General features: G+C 41.2%; 1 protein-coding gene across 1 annotated transcript; it reads right to left on the bottom strand.

Annotated features, from left to right (window-relative positions):
* Positions 1–1,661: 1,661 nt before the first annotated feature.
* LOC115106855 (serine/threonine-protein kinase pim-3-like) lies at positions 1,662–6,170 on the bottom strand. The gene is made up of 6 exons (XM_029630006.2): positions 5,703–6,170; positions 5,255–5,364; positions 5,094–5,144; positions 4,615–4,978; positions 3,502–3,678; positions 1,662–3,323 (listed from the first exon to the last, which is right to left on the bottom strand). Exons 1-6 carry the CDS (start codon positions 5,788–5,790, stop codon positions 3,130–3,132), a joined length of 984 nt encoding a protein of 327 aa, XP_029485866.1. The 5' UTR covers positions 5,791–6,170; the 3' UTR covers positions 1,662–3,129.
* Positions 6,171–19,718: the final 13,548 nt, after the last annotated feature.

Genomic DNA, 19,718 nt, shown 5'->3' with positions numbered 1-19,718 from the left:
ACTAAGGTAACCTGTCTAAATGACTACCGACCCGTAGTACTCATGTCTGTAGCCATGAAATGCTTTGAAAGGCTGGTCATGGCTCACAACATCATTATCCTAGAAACCCTAGACCAACTCCAATTTGCATACCGCCCCAACAGATCCATAGATGATGCAATCTCTATTGCACTCCACACTGCCCTTTCACATCTGGACAAAAGGAACACCTATGTGAGAATGCTATTCAATGACTACAGCTCAGCGTTCAACACCATAGAGCCTTCAAATCTCATCACTAAGCTAAGGACCTTGGGACTTAACACCTCCCTCTGCAACTGGATCCTGGACTTCGTAACGGGCCGCCCCCAGGTAGTAAGGGTGGGTAACTACACATCCGCCACATCTGTGCCTATGGTCATTATAAAAGGTGAGGTGCCATAACAGCTCATGGGCAGGGAGTCACCAGAGGGGGCAGCACCTCCCCACCACAACAACAACACTCGTCCCTCCATCCCCCACTACCACTTCCTGGAGAACACTGACTTACAGATGATGACGAACATCGTCTGCCTTGCTCTTTCTCACAGCCCACTGCTCCGCTCTACCAATAATGGAGTGGCTTATGTTATTGTTATTGTATGGCAGGCAGATGAGGCCGGCAGCATTAAATGGAAAAGCAATTAGTTCTAGCTAGGTTCAGGGATGTGTTGTGAGTGTGATGATGCATGTCTCTGGCTCCTGCCTCATTCCTGTGTCACTTTCCTACTCAGTCATTCTCTGTGTACAGCTAATACAGCCACGTCACATACACTGAGTATACAAAACATTACGAACACCTGCTCTTTCCATGACACCAGGTGAAAGCTGCCACTTGTTAAATCCACTTCAATCAGTGTCAATGAAGGGCAGGAGACAGGTTAAATGATTTTTAAGCCTTGAGACAATTGAGACATGGATTGTGTATGTGTGCCATTCAGAGAGTGAATGGACAAGACAAAAGATTTAAGTGCCTACGAAAGGGGTATGGTAGTAGGTGCTATGCGTACCAGTTTGTGTCGAGAACTGCACCGCTGCTGGGTTTTTCACGCTCAAGTTTCCTGTGTGTATCAATGGTCCACCACCAAAAGGACATCCAGCCAACTTGACACAACTGTGGGAAGCATTGGAGTCAGACAATGGGAGGTGCACAGTAATACAGAGCCACAGCTACATGGAACTCTATTCCACAACAGGTAACTCATGCAAGCAGTAGAATCGGATTGAAAAAACATAATACCCCTTATGGAAGAGTGGGGACTGAGAAGACACACACAGGCACCTGGATGTTGTATTGTAAATATGTGGTGGTGGAGTGGTGGCCTGAGGGCACACAATGAATGTGTTGGGGAAGGTGTTATGAAATGTAATGTCATGTAGTATTTTAAACTGTATGTAAGTCTTATGTTGCTGGACCCCAGGAAGAATAGCTGCTGGGGATCCATAATAAATAGAAATACTAACATGGGCCAGCATCCCTGTGGAATGCTTGACACCTTGTAGAGTCCATGTCTGACAAATTGAGGCTGTTCTGACTGTCTATAGATAGATGCAAACATCCTTACCCATTTAACAATGTTTGGTTTATAGTATCAATGACTGAGGAATTTGTACCAGTAGGTCAATAAGACAACACAAGTATGATTTATGTACAAAGGGATTTAATTGAAATGTTTGTATAAAAAAAAAATTGCATCACCAGATCTGTCATTCATGTCATACAGCTAAACTGAAAGAGATTAACACCAGGCAAGCCACAGATTCATCATAGTCACTAACTAGAATAGCCTTATCCAACCCAATAGCCATGTGCGTCCATGGAGTTTAATGCATGGAGACAGCACAAGTATAATGTACCCCAAAAAGCAGATGTACTTTTAGATTAAGTCAATCCAACATTACTTACAGGACTATAAAAAGGAGTTCAATCACATTCATAGCTCTTCCAAATTTAAGTAAACCTTGTTTTATTCCCTTTCGACAACTTCAGTGCATCCATCCACAATCTAAAAAAAAATTAAAATGTTTTATGTTGAAGTGTAAAAATATCATCACAGGAATGCAAAACAAAAGGCCATGTAAAGATATGCAAATTCTGGGATTTCTCACCTTCTCTTAAACATCTACAATAAATATGAGCCAAAAGAGTGTGGAATGTCTACACATTCTGTATAAATTAACAGCATGGGGGGGGACTGCACAATATTTGTATTGTGAAAGACATAACTGAGACCATGAATATTGCATTGATTGTGCATTTCACACTTAAGCCATGATACACCAGTCCAGGGCAAGAGCAATGTAGTGCCAGTAGTGAGATGGGGGAGAACATTCAATTAAAATACATTTCCAAGGGGCTAAACACACAGATAATGTAGTTTTAATACACATTCAGAAATGAAAGGATCCAATTTTGAGAAATCCAAACAACTCGAGGCTGTAGTATGAGTGAGCAGCTTAGTAAGGGGGCGCAGTGTGAGTGAGTTGCATTTCAAGTATTCCATGGTCAACAGTCAACTCCCGCCTTCATCCCCTATTTTATGATCCCTAAGAATGCTGGGTGGTGTAGTTTACCACACTGTTATGGAGGAAGACAACTAATCTCCATCATGACAGGGTGGGATACGTACAAACGAACCAGCCCGAAAGGGTTAACAACAAAAAGTTATGACAAAATCCCCCGAGAAGCAGCTTTCAAAAAGGCACTCCAAATCAAAAACATTTAAATATAAAGCATTCTCCAAGCTCTATGAGAGCAGCTATGTCTGAATAAGGGGCTTTAAACCAGATGCATAAATCAGCCTTGTTATAACAAATTAGAAAATAATAAAGTACAAAATAAATAGTCACTGGTAAAGACCGCCCAAACAGCAAATGTTCCACATTTGGAAACAATTCATGAGTTATAAAAATAAAATAAACAAAAGATAAAAGGAAGAACAAACCGTAATAAATTATAATAATTCCCTACAAAAGGAAACCAAAAATAATTCTGCCAGCCCAAGCCATGGTGGGGCATAAGGACCAGAGCCCTTTTTAAGTCCAGTTAAACCCCCCCTCCCATCTCCTCATGTCCATTCACTCCTTTTCTCCTCTCATCCCCTCCTTCTTTCATAGGCTCTCCTTGCTGGAGCTTGTGCTAGATGTGTCCGTGTCGATGGTCCTCAGCCGGATGTCCCCATCCTCAGGCTTGGACATCGACACTTCCCCAGCCAAGCGCATCCACGGGTGGTCAAGGATCTGTTCTAGAGTAGGCCTATCTGAGGGCCGTAACGACAGGCACAACTTGATCAGCTGCTGGCACTCTGGAAGGAGGGAGAGAAAAGGGGAAAACATGGATTAGTATTTTATGGGACAAGAGGGAGATAGAGGGTTATAGGAACACACCGGCAGGAAGAAATGAAGTAGAAAATAGTGTTAAGAAATAGGTTAAGACTAGAAATGTGTTATGATTGTAGGTTGTATATTGGAGGTAGCGCACACCATTAGACACTCTCCTCCTGAAGTACAGTCTCCCCTGGAGGATTTCCTCATCTTGCTCAAAGGGGATGTCTCCACAGACCATGTCATACAGCAGCACCCCTAGCGACCACACCGTAGCTGAGCGCCCGTGGTATCTATGGAAGCGGATCCACTCTGGCGGACTATAAACTCTTGTACCTGGAGAAGAAAGGGCTGATTAGTGACTCATTGACTTCTGTAATAGCACCAGAACAGTTTATTTGGGACATTTCATGTGACAATAATAATATAAATTGGCCTATATTGCAAACCTGTATGATTTGGAAAGATTATAAATTATGGATATTTAAAAATAGTCAGACAATGTCTCTATAAAAGGCCGAACAAGGCAAGTGTAATTCCATCTAAAACAAGGATGTCATACTGGTGTTATAATGGATTTTTCTTTTCCACAACAAATCTCTGAAACTGGGTGACCCCCCTCACTCCCCTCCCGCCAGGCATGAGTAACTTGGATACCAAACAAAAACTCGAGTGCGCAATGTGAGCCATCACGTGACATGAATCAGCCCAAGCTCAGGTTTCACAACAAACAGATGTTACGTGGCAGCTGGCCCAATTGCCATTACCTAAAGGCTTTGAAATGAGCGTTTCTTAACATAACAAACAATTATCAACATATAACAATAACCTATTTTACCACACTAGTGTGTTAAATTCACTAATATGACATTTATAAAGGTACTTTAAATTAACTACATAGGGAGAATCAAATGAATAAGGATCTGCTGATCTGTCGTCACCAACCGAGGGAAACTAAGAGGTACCAAAAACAAACCACTGCGTCACAGCGTCGTGTGGACACACCGGCAAATACAGAGGGGGAGGGGAGGAAGGGGGAGGGGAGGAGAGGAGGGGAGGGGAGGAGAGGAGGGGGAGGAGAGGAGGGGGAGGAGAGGGGGGGTATTATATCAGATGATCTAATAAGGCGAGTAAGTATCTAAAGACAAACAAATATAGTTGAAAGCAAGTCATGAGTCAGTGCAGACTAACGCACCTTCAAAAACACAACAAACCCAGAAAATACAACGGAGCCACTGCTGGCAACGCATTGAGTAAGGGTAGAGTACATACCGTCAAAGTCAGTGTAGACAGTGTCCTTGAGAATCGCCCCTGAACCAAAGTCAATAAGCGTGAGCTCCCCAGTGCGTAGGTCTACCAGCAGATTTTCATCTTTGATATCTCTGTGAACTACCCCGCTGCTGTAGCAGTGGCGGACAGCCTCCAAAACCTGACGGAAAAATCCCCTTGCAGTCTCCTCATCCAAGGCGCCCTTCTCCGTTATGAAATCGAAAAGATCCTTGACCAGCTCCGGTCGTTCCATAACAATCAACCAGCCGTCTGGTCGCTCATACCAATCCAGGAGTTTTATAACCCCCCGAAACGACGAACTGACTTTCTTCAATAAAATAATCTCCAAAGGCACCATCACACCATTCTATAAGAAAATATGAATCACAAATGAGTTGAGTGACCTAGAATCGATTCAATTACCAAAAAAGAACAACTGACATGGGTGAAAAACCTAAACAAACCGGAGTGGTGATACTTACAATAGTTCCCCATTCGGTCACCCGCTCCTTCGGCACATGTTTCACTGCGACCTAATTTCGGGAGAGAAAACAAATACACATTAGATACAACGAAGTAAATTAGTAACTATGAGATGCCTTGATGGCGCCATGTGCCGAGATCAAAGCGCTCCTATGCTTACCAGTGCGTCATCCGAGAGCCGACTACCAGCGTAGACTGTGCCGAATCCACCGCTGCCCAGCACGGATCCCACAGTGTAGACCTTTTCGAACGGCTCCTTTTCCACTTTAACTGGCGAAACATCAAATTCAGAGCAGATAAGCATACACGATAGTCTGGTCTCGCAAGATAAGCAATCGAGTCGCAGCTGTTGACTCAGGTTAGCTTTTCCAGACACAGACAGGTATAGTTACCTAGCTAACGTTAGCTATGTTAATCAGTTGGCGTGCATATAGACAGTACGAAGCCATTTAAAATAGTCCCATGCAAGGATTTTAGAGTTAGTTAGTCAAATACAATTATCATTTCATTATTGGAAGCATGAATGACTAACAAATCTAGTTCAATAAAACAGTCCATCTTTTCCGGCTATGTAAAGCACGAAGAATGACAGCGGGTTCGAATCATACCTGGCTGGAGCTGTATTTTCACCGGTAAATGGTCCATGCTCGAAGGGTGGCAAATGTGCGAGAATGAGCCAAACTTTGACAACAACATATTCGAACGGAAGACTTAACTAAATTCGTGTTTATCTGAAAAGGTAGATTCTGATCCAATCCTGTGTAAATATGATTGAAAAGGTTAGCGCTAGTAGCGGCTAGCTAATAAATCCAGTGTGCCAACTCCACCCGCCCCGTCGATGTCTCAAATAAAATGCCGCATCGTCCTTTTCCAAATTAGAAACGCTGCGTACAACGAGAATCCTGTATCTTAATTCATGCACTTTGAAGATGCCAGTTTTCTTGAATTACTGAAAACAGTACACTTGCAGAGCGGTTAACTATTATCTAATAGCAAAATATGGTAAGAAGTCCAAAACACTGCCGATATTACGGAATGTATTTGCTGTCTGAGCTTTGTCACGGTCTTTCCCTACCTTTTCTATAACGCCAATGTTTTTTTAACGAGTGGAGGATGGTTGTATCCCTCCGCCCCGAAAGACTACTCGGTATTTTCCTGGAATTTGTCGTTATACCCGACAATGATTAATTGAAATGTAGAGATAGAGGAATTAATAGGATGATTTATACAATATAAAAATAACCATTGTGTAATTTCTCAGATATAATGATATGTATACACGTACTACTTTCTCATAGTATGAGACGCTCAAGGATCTCTTGTCTGGAGGCTTTGCGCTGTGTTCTCTATGGACCTGGAGGACTTCACCAATGAGATGGTTTATACAATTACCATGTTTTCGATTTGGACCAATCAAATGCTCATTATCGTAAAAGGGTGATTTGCGCGCACGTGGTGGGAATTCCTAGACGCCCTTTCCCATTTCCTCTGGGACGCAATGGGCGCGTTCGAGGGGACCACCAATCAATCAATCAAATGTATTTATAAAGCCCTTCATACATCAGCTGATGTCAAAGTGCTCTACAGAAACCAAGCATAAAACCCCAAACAGCAAGCAATGCAGTTGTAGAAGCACGGTGGCTAGGAAAAACTCCTTAGAAAGGCCAGGACCTAGGAAGAAACCTAGAGAGGAAGCAGGCTATGAGGGGTGGCCAGTCCTCTTCTGGCTGTGCCGGATGGAGATTATAACAGAACATGGCCAAGATGTTCAAATGTTCATAGATGACCAGCAGGGTCAAATAATAATAATCACAGTGGTTGTCTGGGTTGATTTTTGGAATGTTACGTAGATGGAAAAACGCTGTCTTTGAAACAGTCTTGATATGTTTGTCAAAAGAGAGATCAGGGTCCAGAGTAACGCTTGAGGTCCTTCACAGTTTTATTTGAGACGACTGTACAACGATCAAGATTAATTGTCAGATTCAACAGAAGATCTCTCTTTTTCTTGGGACCTATAACCAGCATCTCTGTTTTGTCCGAGTTTAAAAGTAGAACATTTGCAGCCATCCACTGCATCATGTCTGAAACACAGGAGGGCAATTTTGGTGCTTCACCATGTTTCACCAAAATGTACAGCTGTGTATCATCCGCATAGCAGTGAAAGTTAACATTATGTTTCCGAATGACATCACCAAGAGGTAAAATATATAGTGAAAACAATAGTGGTCCTAAAACGGAGCCTTGAGGAACACCGAAATTTACAGTTGATTTGTCAGAGGACACAACCATCCACAGAGACAAACTGATATTTTTTTGACAGATAAGATCTAAACCAGGCCAGAACTTGTCCACCAACCATCGTTGGTCACCGCCTTTCAATGTGTGTTGCATAATTCGGATAAAATTGTCCAAAGTGCGTCTACATGTCAACCAACACGTCCAATATGCACATACATGTCGATTGCATGTGATCAAAGGTCATGAAGTTTGACCCACACGAACGGGACCAAAGACGTGACTGAAACGGGATGCAAAGTCTTTGTAACTAAACTTGCTGAACATTGCCAGAAATAATGCACTGTTTAGCGAACTAGCTTTATGTTGCAGTCATTTGAGGCCCTCTCTCCCAAATTGTTAGTACAATGTACACACATATATTTGCAGTTTGTGAGTGTGTGATATGGGGTTGTAAGACATGTTTATTTCAACATTACAAATAAAAACTTTTGTAAACAATGGAAACACTACCATGTTACACTGAGCCTTCCTGTTGGAACACCACATCAGTATCTGACCTTTGGCTATAGTAGATGCACCTCCCCCGACTTCACTCCCCGACTTTCTTCTGCTTCAGGCTTACCACTCAACCATAACCATCTTTTCACAGCATTTCACCTGGTTTGTGGTGCTATATGTAACGGTTGGTGTGGGTTTCAAAGTGCAACACAAAGTCTAGGTACCAGTTTGCATTGTCCAGCAAAGAGCTATTGGTCGTGTTCGAGAGCATCAAAACGACTGCAAACAACAAATCACCTTACATCATAAATAACGACTCATTATTGTTTGTAGATCAGTCAGTCAATCACAACTTTCCCATGATGCAGTACATTGCACTTTTGATACGTGTCAGTTCATAAAAATAATAATAGAGTTAATAAAGACCCATAAAAACATACTATTTTTTGCTCTCTTGAGTAAGGCAGCTCCAAAATGCAGGTGTTTCAGCCTAGCTCAGCGTTTTCTTTGGTGGTGGGGCAGCCAGAGGAAAATATGGAGCATAGGGGTGGGTAATGTTCTCCAGTTGCGCTGTGATTGGCTCAGTGTTCTGTCACTCATGGGGACACTAGGTCACTGCAAAAGAGTAGAGCTCGAATATTCAAGTGCTACCATAGAGTTACATTAGAAGTGCCCATCCAAAAAGGCGCAAAGTCATTGCCACAGATAAAATGATGTCAAATCACGTTATATCTACACTAGCTTTGATTGGACATACTTTCAAAATCTTCCCTAGCAAGCTAACAGTCATCATCATGAATCACTTAAACAATCTACTGGCAAATCCTTATGAAAATAAATTACATATAAAACGTATCGGTGCTCATCAGCCATTGGACATAAACATTATACAACAAGTTGGATAAGTGAAGCTTTCAGAGAGAGGTTTAATGCTTTTATATCAAATAATCTCAACCCGCCAAGTTCATATGCATTATATAGATAGGAACGCTTTATCTTGAATGGTTTAGCATCCCAGATAAAACAGAAAAACATTTGCTCATATGATTTGAAAAATAATCATCAGGAGTAGGCAGCACCATAAGTGACTAAACTGAAATACAACTAAGGTGTTAATCAGTGCAATATTTCCATAAATAGACTGTTTCTTACCTCTTCATGGTTGCAGGATCTTGTCTATTTTTACACATTTTCTATTGAAATTCATTGTTCAGAGCTCACATACCAAGTATGTCTACTTCACCGTCAGTCAATGTTATAGGTAAACTGCAGTGTCATTTAAAAGTTGGATTTTTTAAAAGATACAATATGTAATATTAGGTTTTAGTCCAGAGTGTCAAGAAAAGTTACCTAGGTCTTCAATGACACATTGCAGGGATATGGCTTGCGGACTTAATAGAAAACTTGAGTCATCGGCATACATGGACATCTTTGTTTTTAAGCCTTGGATTTCTAATCCCCTACAGTTGTTATTTGATCTGATTTTAATAAATGGTCATAAATAATAGATATGCTGACAGCGGACACCCTTGTTTAACTCCTCTTGACAATTCAAAACTCCCTGAGAATACTATTTTACACCTGGGGTTGCTTTTACCCATCTCATAATAGAATAACCAAAAATGAAGGCCTTTTAAAAATGTGATATAAATACCAGGCCTAGCTTCTTAGATGTTTCATGTTGTTCTATTATTTCTAGTAGTTGTCGTATATTATATCCAATGTATCGTGCATGTAAAAAACCTGTCTGATCAGGATGAACAATACCTGGTAAAACCTTTTTAATGCATTTCACTAGTATTTTTGCATCACAACATTGAAGTGAAGGAGGCCTCCATTTTTTTTTTAGATAGACTGAATCTTTATATTTGCCTTCTGTGTCGTGTTTCAATAATGATGAAATCAGACCTTCCTGCTGAGTACCTGACAGATTACCATTTCTATAGGAGGAAGGCCCTAAAAATTGTCAAGACTCCAGCCACCCTAGTCATAGACTGTTTTCTGTGCTACCACAAGGCAAGCGGTACCGGAGCGCCAACTCTAGGTCCAAAAAGCTTCTTTACAGCTTCTACCCCCAAGCCATAAGACTCCTGAACAGCTAAACAAATGGCTACCCAGACTATTTGCATTGTCCCCATCTTTTACGCTGCTGCTACTCTCTGTTTATTATCTATGCATAGTCATGTTAACTCTACCAACATGTACATATTACCTCAATTACCTTGACTAACCTGTGCCCCCGCACATTGACGTTGTACCGGTACCCCTTGTATATAGCCTCACTACTGTTATTTTACTGCTTCACTTTAATTATTTAAATTTTGTACTTGTATTGTATTTTATTTGAGTAGATAAAACAAGCTAACAATTAAGCTTTGAGTATATCAAAAAAGGCTTGACATACCTCTACCGGTGTCACGTTCTGACCTTCATTTCCTTTGTTTTGTCTTTGTTTAGTATGGTCAGGGCGTGAGTTGGGGTGGGCAGTCTGTGTGTTTTTCTATGTTTTTCCATTTCTATGTTTGGCCTGATATGGTTCTCAATCAGAGGCAGCTGTTTATCGTTGTCCCTGATTAAGAACCATATTTAGGTAGCCTGGGTTTCACTGTTGGTTTGTGGGTGTTTGTTTCCTGTGTCAGTGTTTGTGCCACACGGGACTGTTTCGGTTATATTCACTTTGTTATTTTGTATTGTGTCATGTTCAGTTTATACTATTAAAATATGGACACTTACCACGCTGCGTTTTGGTCCGATCCTTGCTACACCTCTTCAGACGAAGAGGAGGAAATCTGTCGTTACAACCGGTATATCATCAAGCCTGGGGGGTTTTCCAGACTGAAAGGATTTAATAGCCTCAAAGTTATTACTCTGTAATTTGGCATTCGCACTGATCCTTTTGTACATTTATTAACTTTCTATTTTGTTTTTATTGTTTGGAGAGAATTCCTTGCAGTAATCGTCATTCAAAGGGTGAGGATGAGACAGAAAAGAGAACGTCTGCTAAAAATATTAAGCTTCCTCTATCAAAATATAATTTGGAGAATCATAGATGACTCTGTCTTCAGTAACGAATTTCTGCAAATTATATTTGGTAGTATTCCTGTGTTGGAGACTCAGGAAGAATTTGGTGCATTTTTCTCCATATTCCATATTTATTTTTGTAATAGCTTACATCAGATCATTCTTGAATAAGTTCCTCCAGTTATTTTTGTTTTTCCTTGAACTTATTTTGTATCTCGCAGTATCATTTATATTGCTATCTACCTGCACTATTAGTTAATGTATTTCCCTTGTTAGTCTTGTCTCTTTAGATATAAATAGCTCTTTTATTATTGATGAACATTGAACTGAATGACCTCTGAAGGTGCATTTAAAGGTATCCCAAACAATAAGGGGATTTGCTGAACCTATATTATACTGGAAAAAATTCAGTGATACATTTTGTTTTAGTTCAAAATAAATTGTCCTCCGGGAAACAATGATTACATTTTCAATATCCCCATCCACGTGGAATTTCTATAAGAGTTGTGTGAAGGCTAATTAGATCAGATCGCATTCTGTCTCCTATTAATACTTTTTTAATCTTTGATGCAAGAGATAGAGACAAGAAGGTAGTCAAGGCGACTAGCTTGATTAAGTTACTTACATGTATATCTCACAAGGTCATGTATTTTTAGTCTCCAAATATCCACTATTTCTAATGTTTCCATAATATTTGTAATTTCCTTATGGGTATGGTGATAGTTTGTAGAGAGATTTCCTTTACAGTCCATTGAGGTACTTAACACTGTTATAGACTCCCACCATAATGATTTAATCATTTGTTGCCTGTTGCCTGTAAGTTCAATAAATTGGTCTAAATATTTTCAAAGGAGTATGGATCATCCTGATTTGGACCATATAGATTAATAAGCCAAATCTGTTTTCCATCCAATTTAATATAAAAATATCCAACTTTCTTGCGAATCATTCCTGACTATTTGCACATTCAGATACATGTTTGGGTTAATTAATAACACACCTTATGAGTTCCTTTATCCATGACAGAAAATGATTTAATCACCCCATTCCTTTTCCCACAGAACTTCATCTAAGGATGTGATATAGTTTCCTGTAAACAGTACATGTTATATTCCTTTTCTTTTAGCCACGTAAAGACTGATCTTTTTTTATAATCCGCTAACTGGCTATACTTATTTCACACCTTATCATAACTAGATACTATTCTCAGTCTAAATTTACCATAATTAGTGCTTTTAAAGTTACTGCCATAAGAGGTATTGTGACAGTCAAAATAAGATTTTTCAAATGCCTGTTTAGAATTCATGAAACAGGCTCAAATTGTTTAATTCCCTTGCCTGTTTGCCTGTGAGCCAATGTCACAGATGTTAGAAAATTGAGTCAAGATATGTCTGTGGTAAATCTGAGTAGGTTGATGTGTATGATATTGGATGTGATTTAGTGAGAGTATGTATAAGAGTGAGATGTCTGGATAAGAGTAAGACTATGATTTGTGATGTCCAAATAAATAACAAGCCAGCTGTAATGAACACGAGGAGAGACAGATAGCTGGTTTCAAGTCCAGGGCGCAGAAGGTGTTTATTGCAAAGGACCACAGGAGGAGGCAGGTAGCTGGGTCTAGGGGCAGGCAGAAGGTCATACACAGGAGGTCCAATAGGGCAACAGTATTATTGGCCAATGTGCAATCATTGGAAAACAAACTTGACGATCCTGCGATTAACACTATCCTACCAACGGGAAATAAGAAATTGTAATATCTTATGTTTCACCGAGGCGTGGCTGAACGACGACACAGATAATATAGAACTGGCTGGCTTCTCCGTGCATCGGCAGGACAGAGCAGCTACATCTGGTAAGACGAAGGGCAGAGGTGTGTGTCTATTTGTCAATAACTGCTGTTGAGTGATATCTAATATTAAAGAAGTATCAAGGTATTAATCGCTTGAGGTAGAATACCTCATGATAAGCTGTAGACCACACTATCTACAAACAGAGATCTCATCTATATTATTCGTAGCCATCTATTTACCACCACAAACTGATGCTGGCACCAAGAATGCACTCAACGAGATGTATAAGGCCATAAGCAAACAGGAAAATGCTCCTCCAGAAGCTGTAACGGATGTCGCCTGGTGATAGAGAGGAGGACCAAGGTGCAGCGTGGTAAATGTTCATGTCTTTTTTTGATAAACAAACTGAACACTGGAACAAAACAATAAACAATGTGAATAAAACGAAACAGTACCGTGTGGCCCAAAAACTCACACGGAAACAAACACCCACAAACCAAAAGTGAAACCCAGGCTACCTAAGTATAATTCTCAATCAGGGACAACAATTGACAGCTGCATCTGATTGAGAACCAAACTAGGCCAAACTCAAAAACCAACATAGAAAAGCAAACATAGACTGCCCACCCCAACTCACGCCCTGACCATACTAAAACAAAGACAAAAACAAAGGAACTAAGGTCAGAACGTGACAGAAGCGGCGCTACTAGTTTCCGGGGACATTAATGCATCCAAACTTAAATCCATTTGACCTAATTTTTACCAGAATGTCAGAGAGGGGGGAAAAAAACAATAGACCACCTTTACTCCACACACAGAGATGCATACAAAGCTCTCCCTCTCCCTCCATTTGGCAAATCTGACCATAATTCTATCCTCCTAATTCCTGTTTACAGGGGCTCCCGAGTGGCGCAGTGGTCTAATGCACTGCATCTCAGTGCAAGAAGCGTCACTGCAGTCCCTGTATTGAATCCATGCAACATCACATCCGGCCGTGATTGGGAGTCCCATAGGGCAGTGCACAATTGGCCCAGCATCGTCCGGGTTTGGCCAGGGTGGGACCCTATTGTAAATAAGAATTTGTTCCTAACTGACTTGCCTAGTAAAATAAAGGTTCAATAAAAAATAAATTAGTGACGCAAACCTACCAGATGATTGCTCGCTTTGAGGCAAGCAACACTGAAGCATGCATGAGATCACCAGCTGTTCCGGACAGCTGTGTGATCACACTCTCCATAGCCGATGTGAGCAAGACTTTTAAACAGGTCAACATTCACAAAGCCACGGGGTCAGACATATTAGCAGGACGTCCACTCAAAGCATCCACTGACCAATGGACCAAGTGTCTTCACTGACATTTTCGAACTCTCCCTGACTGAGTCTGTAATACCTATATGTTTCAAACAGACCACCATAGTCCCTGTGCCCAAGAAAGCAAAGGTAACCTGCCTAAATTATTACCGCCCAGTAGCACTCACGTTGGTAGCCATGAAGGGCTTTGAAAGGCTGGTCATGGCTCACATCAACACCATCATGCTGGAAACCCTAGACCCACCAATTCGCATACCGACCCAACAGATCCACAGATGACGCAATCTCAATCGTACTCAACATTGCCCTTTTCTACATGGACAAAGTTAACACCTATGTAAGAATGCTGTTCATTGACTACAGCTCAGCGTTCAACACCATAGTGCCCACAAAGCTCCTGACTAAGCTAAGGACCCTGGGACAAAACACTTCCTTCTGCAACTGGATCCTGGACCTTCTGAAGGGCCCCCTCAGGTGCTATTGTTCTTGCTGCTGGTTATCCTCTGATCCACCTCTACGCAGACGACACCATTCTGTATACTTCTGGCCCTTCTTTGGACACTGTGTTAACAAACCTCCTGACGAGCTTCAATTCCATACAACTCTCTTTCCGTGGCCTCCAACTGCTCTTAAACGCAAATAAAACGAAATGCATGCTATTCAACCGATCATTGCCTGCTCCTGCCCGCCCATCCAGCATCACTACTCTGGACGGATCTGACTTAGAATACGTGGATAACTACAAATACCTAGGTGTCTGGCTAGACCGTAAACTCTCCTTCCAGACTCACATTAAGCATCTCCAATCAAAAATTAAATCTAGAATCGGCTTCCTATTTCGCAACAAAACTTCTTTCACTCATGCTGCCAAACATACCCTCGTAAAACTGACCATCCTACCAATCCTTGACTTCGGCGATGTCATCTATAAAATAGCCTCCAACACTCTACTCAGCAAACTGGATGTAGTCTGTCACAGTGCCATCCGTTTTGCCACCAAAGCCCCATACACTACTCACCACTGTGACCTGTACGCTCTCGTTGGCTGGCCCTCGCTTCATACTCGTCGCCAAACCCACTGGCTACAGGTTATCTACAAGTCTCTGCTAGGTAAAGCCCCGCCCTATCTCAGCTCGCTGGTCACCATAGCAGCACCCACTCGTAGAACACGCTCCAGCAGGTATATCTCACTGGTCAACCCCAAAGCCGATTCCTCCTTTGGTCGCCTTTCCTTCCAGTTCTCTGCTGCCACTGACTGGAACGAACTGCAAAAATCACTGAAGCTGGAGATTGCCATCTCCCTCACTAGCTTTAAGAACCAGCTGTCAGAGCAGCTGGAGGAACTTATTCAAGAATGATCTAATATAATCTATTACTGGATGGAATATGGAGAAAAATGCACCAGCAGATACCAGGCCCTGCAGGGAATGAGTTTGACACCCCTGCCCTTGCGCATGGAATGACCTGCAGGCCATTTTGAGGCTTGATTCTGGTCTCGAAGGGTCCGTTCGGGACCTTGATGAGGAATGTGGTGAAGGAGAACGGCACTTGTTTTGGTTGATGTGTAATTGTATATTTAGATTTTTAATTTGATTTGTTGTAATGTGTTATTGTACATTTATAGTGCTTTGAGACTGATCATGTTGATTTGTTTTTCCCAGGGCACCCTTGTAAAGGAGACCCTGGTCTGAATGGGTTTCCCCTGGTTATATAAAGGTTCAATTTAAAAAGAAATAAAACAAACAGGGGTGTATTCATTACAGAAACAGTTTACCGTTTGAGAACCAAATTTGTATTTGAATTTATTAAGGATCCACATTAGTTCCTGCCAAGCCGGCAGCTACTCTTCCTGGGTCCAGCAAAATGAAGGCAACAATACAATTTAAAAAACAAACAAAACCAGAGCAAAACAATAATTTTATTGAACAAAATGCAGGGTGCTCCCATCCCGTTTTGTTCCATTTGCTTCTATTTAAGAAACATTTTGCAACAGAATCGGCGGAATGAATACACCCCAGGTTTCTGGCTTGCCAAACGAACACCAGGGTTGTCACTAGTGATCACAGCCACAAAGTAAAAATTTACTGTATCATAACAATTCATGAAAACTAAAATGTGCTTTTAGATCTTAATTCCAGGTTATGGTTAGGCATACATTTAGCAGTGTGGTTAAGGTTAGGGGTTAGGTTGGAGTTAGGTTTAAAATGAAATGTTAAGGAGAGAAATTGAAGAAAGACAGTCCATTCTAAAAAGAATCCAGACTCCTTCACTTTTTCCACATTTTGTTATGTTACAGCCTTATTCTAAAATTGATTAAATGCATGTTTCCCTCATCAATCTACACACAATACCCCATAATGACAAAGTAAAAACAGGGTTTAGAACATTTAGCAAATGTATTACAAATCAAACAGAGATACCTTATTTACATAAGTACTCAGACCCTTGCTATGAGACTCGAAATTGAGATCAGGTGCATCCGGTTTCCTTTGATCATCCGTGAGCTGTTTCTACAACTTGATTGGAGTCCACCTGTGGAAAATTATATTGATTGGACATGATTTGGAAAGGCACACACCTGTCTATATAAGGTCCCACAGTTGACAGTGCATGTCAGAGGCTGGTGGACAGGGAGAAAATGGCGACTGTGCTTGAATTTGAAAGTGCGGCAAGTGAAGTGTGTAATAATGAATGGAAAATAGCGAAATCAAAGAATGGAACAAAATAAGCAAAAGTTGTAGAAGACAAGGACCGGTCCAATAATGCATTTCTTATTGGACTGTGTTTTTGGACAAGGAGATTAATATGGGAAATCCATTTGTTATATTGAGGTCTGTGAAGAAAGCAGTGGGAAAGGTGGATTCAAGCAAGGTGACTAGAAGCGGCCCTGTTTTGGTTAATTGTATTGATTGAATATAGTCTCGTCGAATATAGATGATGATGACCATAGTCAGGAAATCCCAGGAGAAAATCCCAGGAGTGGTCAGTGCACGTAGTCTGACCCGTATGTTAAATGGAAGGAGAAAAGCCTGTCAGCATTATTGTTATTTGAGGAGACTACCTGAATATGTGAAGCTTGGATTTGTGAGCTATGTGGTGAGAGCATTTGTGTCCAAACCAGTACAGTGCGGGAATTGTAAAGGATATGGTCATGTGTCAAATGTTTGCAGACGGTGGAAGTATAATTTTGAAAAATCTGTGAATGGAAAATGTTGCAACTGTGGTGGGGACATCCTTGAGTGACCTGTTAGGGTGAAGGAGCACGAGGTGTCAAGGATCAGGGATGCGCAGCGGATGTGGAGGCAGTGAAGAGAGTCGAAGGAGCAAGAGGCAACAGTGTTAAAGATATGGCGGTGGATGCATTGCAACAAGTTGATAGTGTTTTAAGTCAATGGCGTGATCTGAATACACTCATTGTGAAGGTGGATTTTGTGGCATTTATAGTGACAGCGATTAATTGTACAGCACAAGACGTCCAAGAGGCTGGATATCATATCTGCAGCCAATAAGTTTTTGGGGCTCCAAGCCTTCAGGGCAGAGCATTACAAGGACTATTGTTGCTAGGAAATGTTCTGCCCTCACAGGAGGCTTCTGAGCCTGTGTTCTGAACTGATTTCAATTATGTTTTTACAGGAAAGCAGGTTGATTTTGTTTAGTTCATTTCTTTTGTGGTAGTTTGTATGATATTGTATTTATTTTTACCCAAATGTTTTCCTTTTTGGGATCCTTATTATCCATCTGTTCAGTAGGTGGAGGAATGGACATTTAATTGTTGTGAACGCCATTATACCATAGAAGAAGAAGAAGTGCATGTCGGAGCAAAAACCAAGCCATGAGGTCGAAGGAATTGTCAGTAGAGCTCCGAGACAGGATTGTGTCAAGTCACAGATCTGGGGAAGGGTACCAACATATGTCTGCAGTTCCCAAGAACACAGTGGCCTCCACCATTATTAATGGAAGAAGTTTGGAACCACAGAGACTCCAAACTGAGCAATCGGGGGAGAAGGGCCTTGGTCAGGGAGGTGAGAGATGGGAGAACCTTTCAGAAAGACAACCAACTCTGCAGCACTCCACCAATCAGGACTTTATGGTAGAGTAGCCAAAGGAAAACCAATCCACAGTAGTCGGCACATGACAGCCGACTTGAAGTTTGCCAAAAGGCACCTAAAGGACTCTCAGAACTTGAGAAAAAAGATTCTCTGGTCTAATGAAACCAAGATTGAACTCTTTGGCCTGAATGCTAAGCGTCATGTCTGGAGGACACCAGACACCACTCATCACCTGGCCAATACCATTCCTACGGTGAAGCATGGTGGTGCCAGCATCATGCTTTGGGGGTGTTTTTCAGTGGCAGGGACTGGGAGACTAGTCAGCATCGAAGGAAAGATGAACGAAAAAAAGTACAGAGAGCAGAAAACCAAAGCAGAAGTGGCTTCGGGACAAGTCTCAATGTCCTTGAGTGGCCCAGCCAGAACCCGGACTTTAACCCGATTGAATATCTCTGGAGAGACCTGAAAATAGCTGTGCAGCGACGCTCCCCATCCAACCTGACAGACCTTGAGAGGATCTGCAGTGAAAAATGGGAGAAACTCCCCAAATACTGGTGTGCCAAGCTTGTAGCATCATACCCAAGAAAACTGAAGGCTGTAATCGCTACCAAAGGTGCTTCAAGAAAGTACTGACTAAAGGGTCTGAATACTTATGGAAATGTGATATTTCAATTTTTTTGTTGAAGATATTAGCAATAATGTCTAAAAACCTGTTTTTGCTTTGTCATTATAGGGTATTGTGTGTAGATTGATGAGGGGAAAAGCAATTGAATCCATTTTAGAATAAGGCTGTAACGCAACAAATTGTAGAAAAGGTGAAGGGGTCTGAATACTTTCTGAATGCACTGTAGGTGGGTTTTTATTTTGTGGCTGTGGTAACTAGTGACAACCACAAACCAGGTGTGAACGACTGCCTCATCTCATTAAAACCCCAGATGTTCAAGGTTGACCGCTGTACTGCAGGCAGTTGTAATTTGTATTTTAAAATACTTTTCTAAAATATTTTGTATTAAAGTAGTTCATATTTTGTGGCTCCCTTTCACCCTGCATTGGTGTCAGAAGTCTGATGACACTATGGTGTGATGAGAGCATGTGTGACTCCCACCATTCCTGTGGCGGTCCTCATAAGAGCCAGTTTGATCATAGCACTTGATGGTTTTTGCGACTGCACTTGAAGAATCTTTCAAAGTTGTTGAAATGTTCCATATTGACTGACCTTCATGTCTTAAAGTAATGGTGGACTGTCATTTCTCTGCTTATTTGAGCTGTTTTGTCACAATATGCACTTGGTCTTTTATCAAATAGGGCTATCTTCTGTATAACACCCCTACCTTGTCACAAGACAACTGATTAGCTCAAACGCATTAAGAAGGAAATAAATTCCACAAATGAACTATTAACAAGCACACCTGTTAATTGAAATGCATTCCAGGTGACTATCTCATGATGCTGGTTAAGAGAATGCCAATAGTGTGCAAAGCTGTCGGAAAGGCAAAGGGTGGTTACATTGAAGAATCTCAAATATAAAATATATTTTGATTTTGTTTAACACTTTTTTTGATTACTACATGATTCCATATGTGTCATTTCATGGCTTTGATGTCTTCACTCCCATCTATTTTCTACTAATTTGTCGGAAATAAAGAAAAACCCTTGAATGAGTAAGTGTGTCCAAACTTTTGACTGTTACTGTATATATCTGTACATTTTGGTCATT

The sequence above is a fragment of the Oncorhynchus nerka genome, linkage group LG23 (assembly GCF_034236695.1).
Source record: "Oncorhynchus nerka isolate Pitt River linkage group LG23, Oner_Uvic_2.0, whole genome shotgun sequence".
Lineage (NCBI taxonomy): Eukaryota > Metazoa > Chordata > Actinopteri > Salmoniformes > Salmonidae > Oncorhynchus > Oncorhynchus nerka.
This window is presented reverse-complemented; position numbering and strand designations above follow the sequence as displayed.

Excerpts from the sequence above, each read along its gene's own strand:
- LOC115106855 (XM_029630006.2), bottom strand. The coding sequence starts at position 5,790 with ATGTTGTTGTCAAAGTTTGGCTCATTCTCGCACATTTGCCACCCTTCG. Across the intron at positions 5,365-5,702 it reads GAAAATACAGCTCCAGCCAG|TTAAAGTGGAAAAGGAGCCG; the intron begins GTATGATTCGAA and ends ATGTTTCGCCAG. Across the intron at positions 3,324-3,501 it reads CAGGAGGAGAGTGTCTAATG|AGTGCCAGCAGCTGATCAAG; the intron begins GTGTGCGCTACC and ends CCCTCCTTCCAG.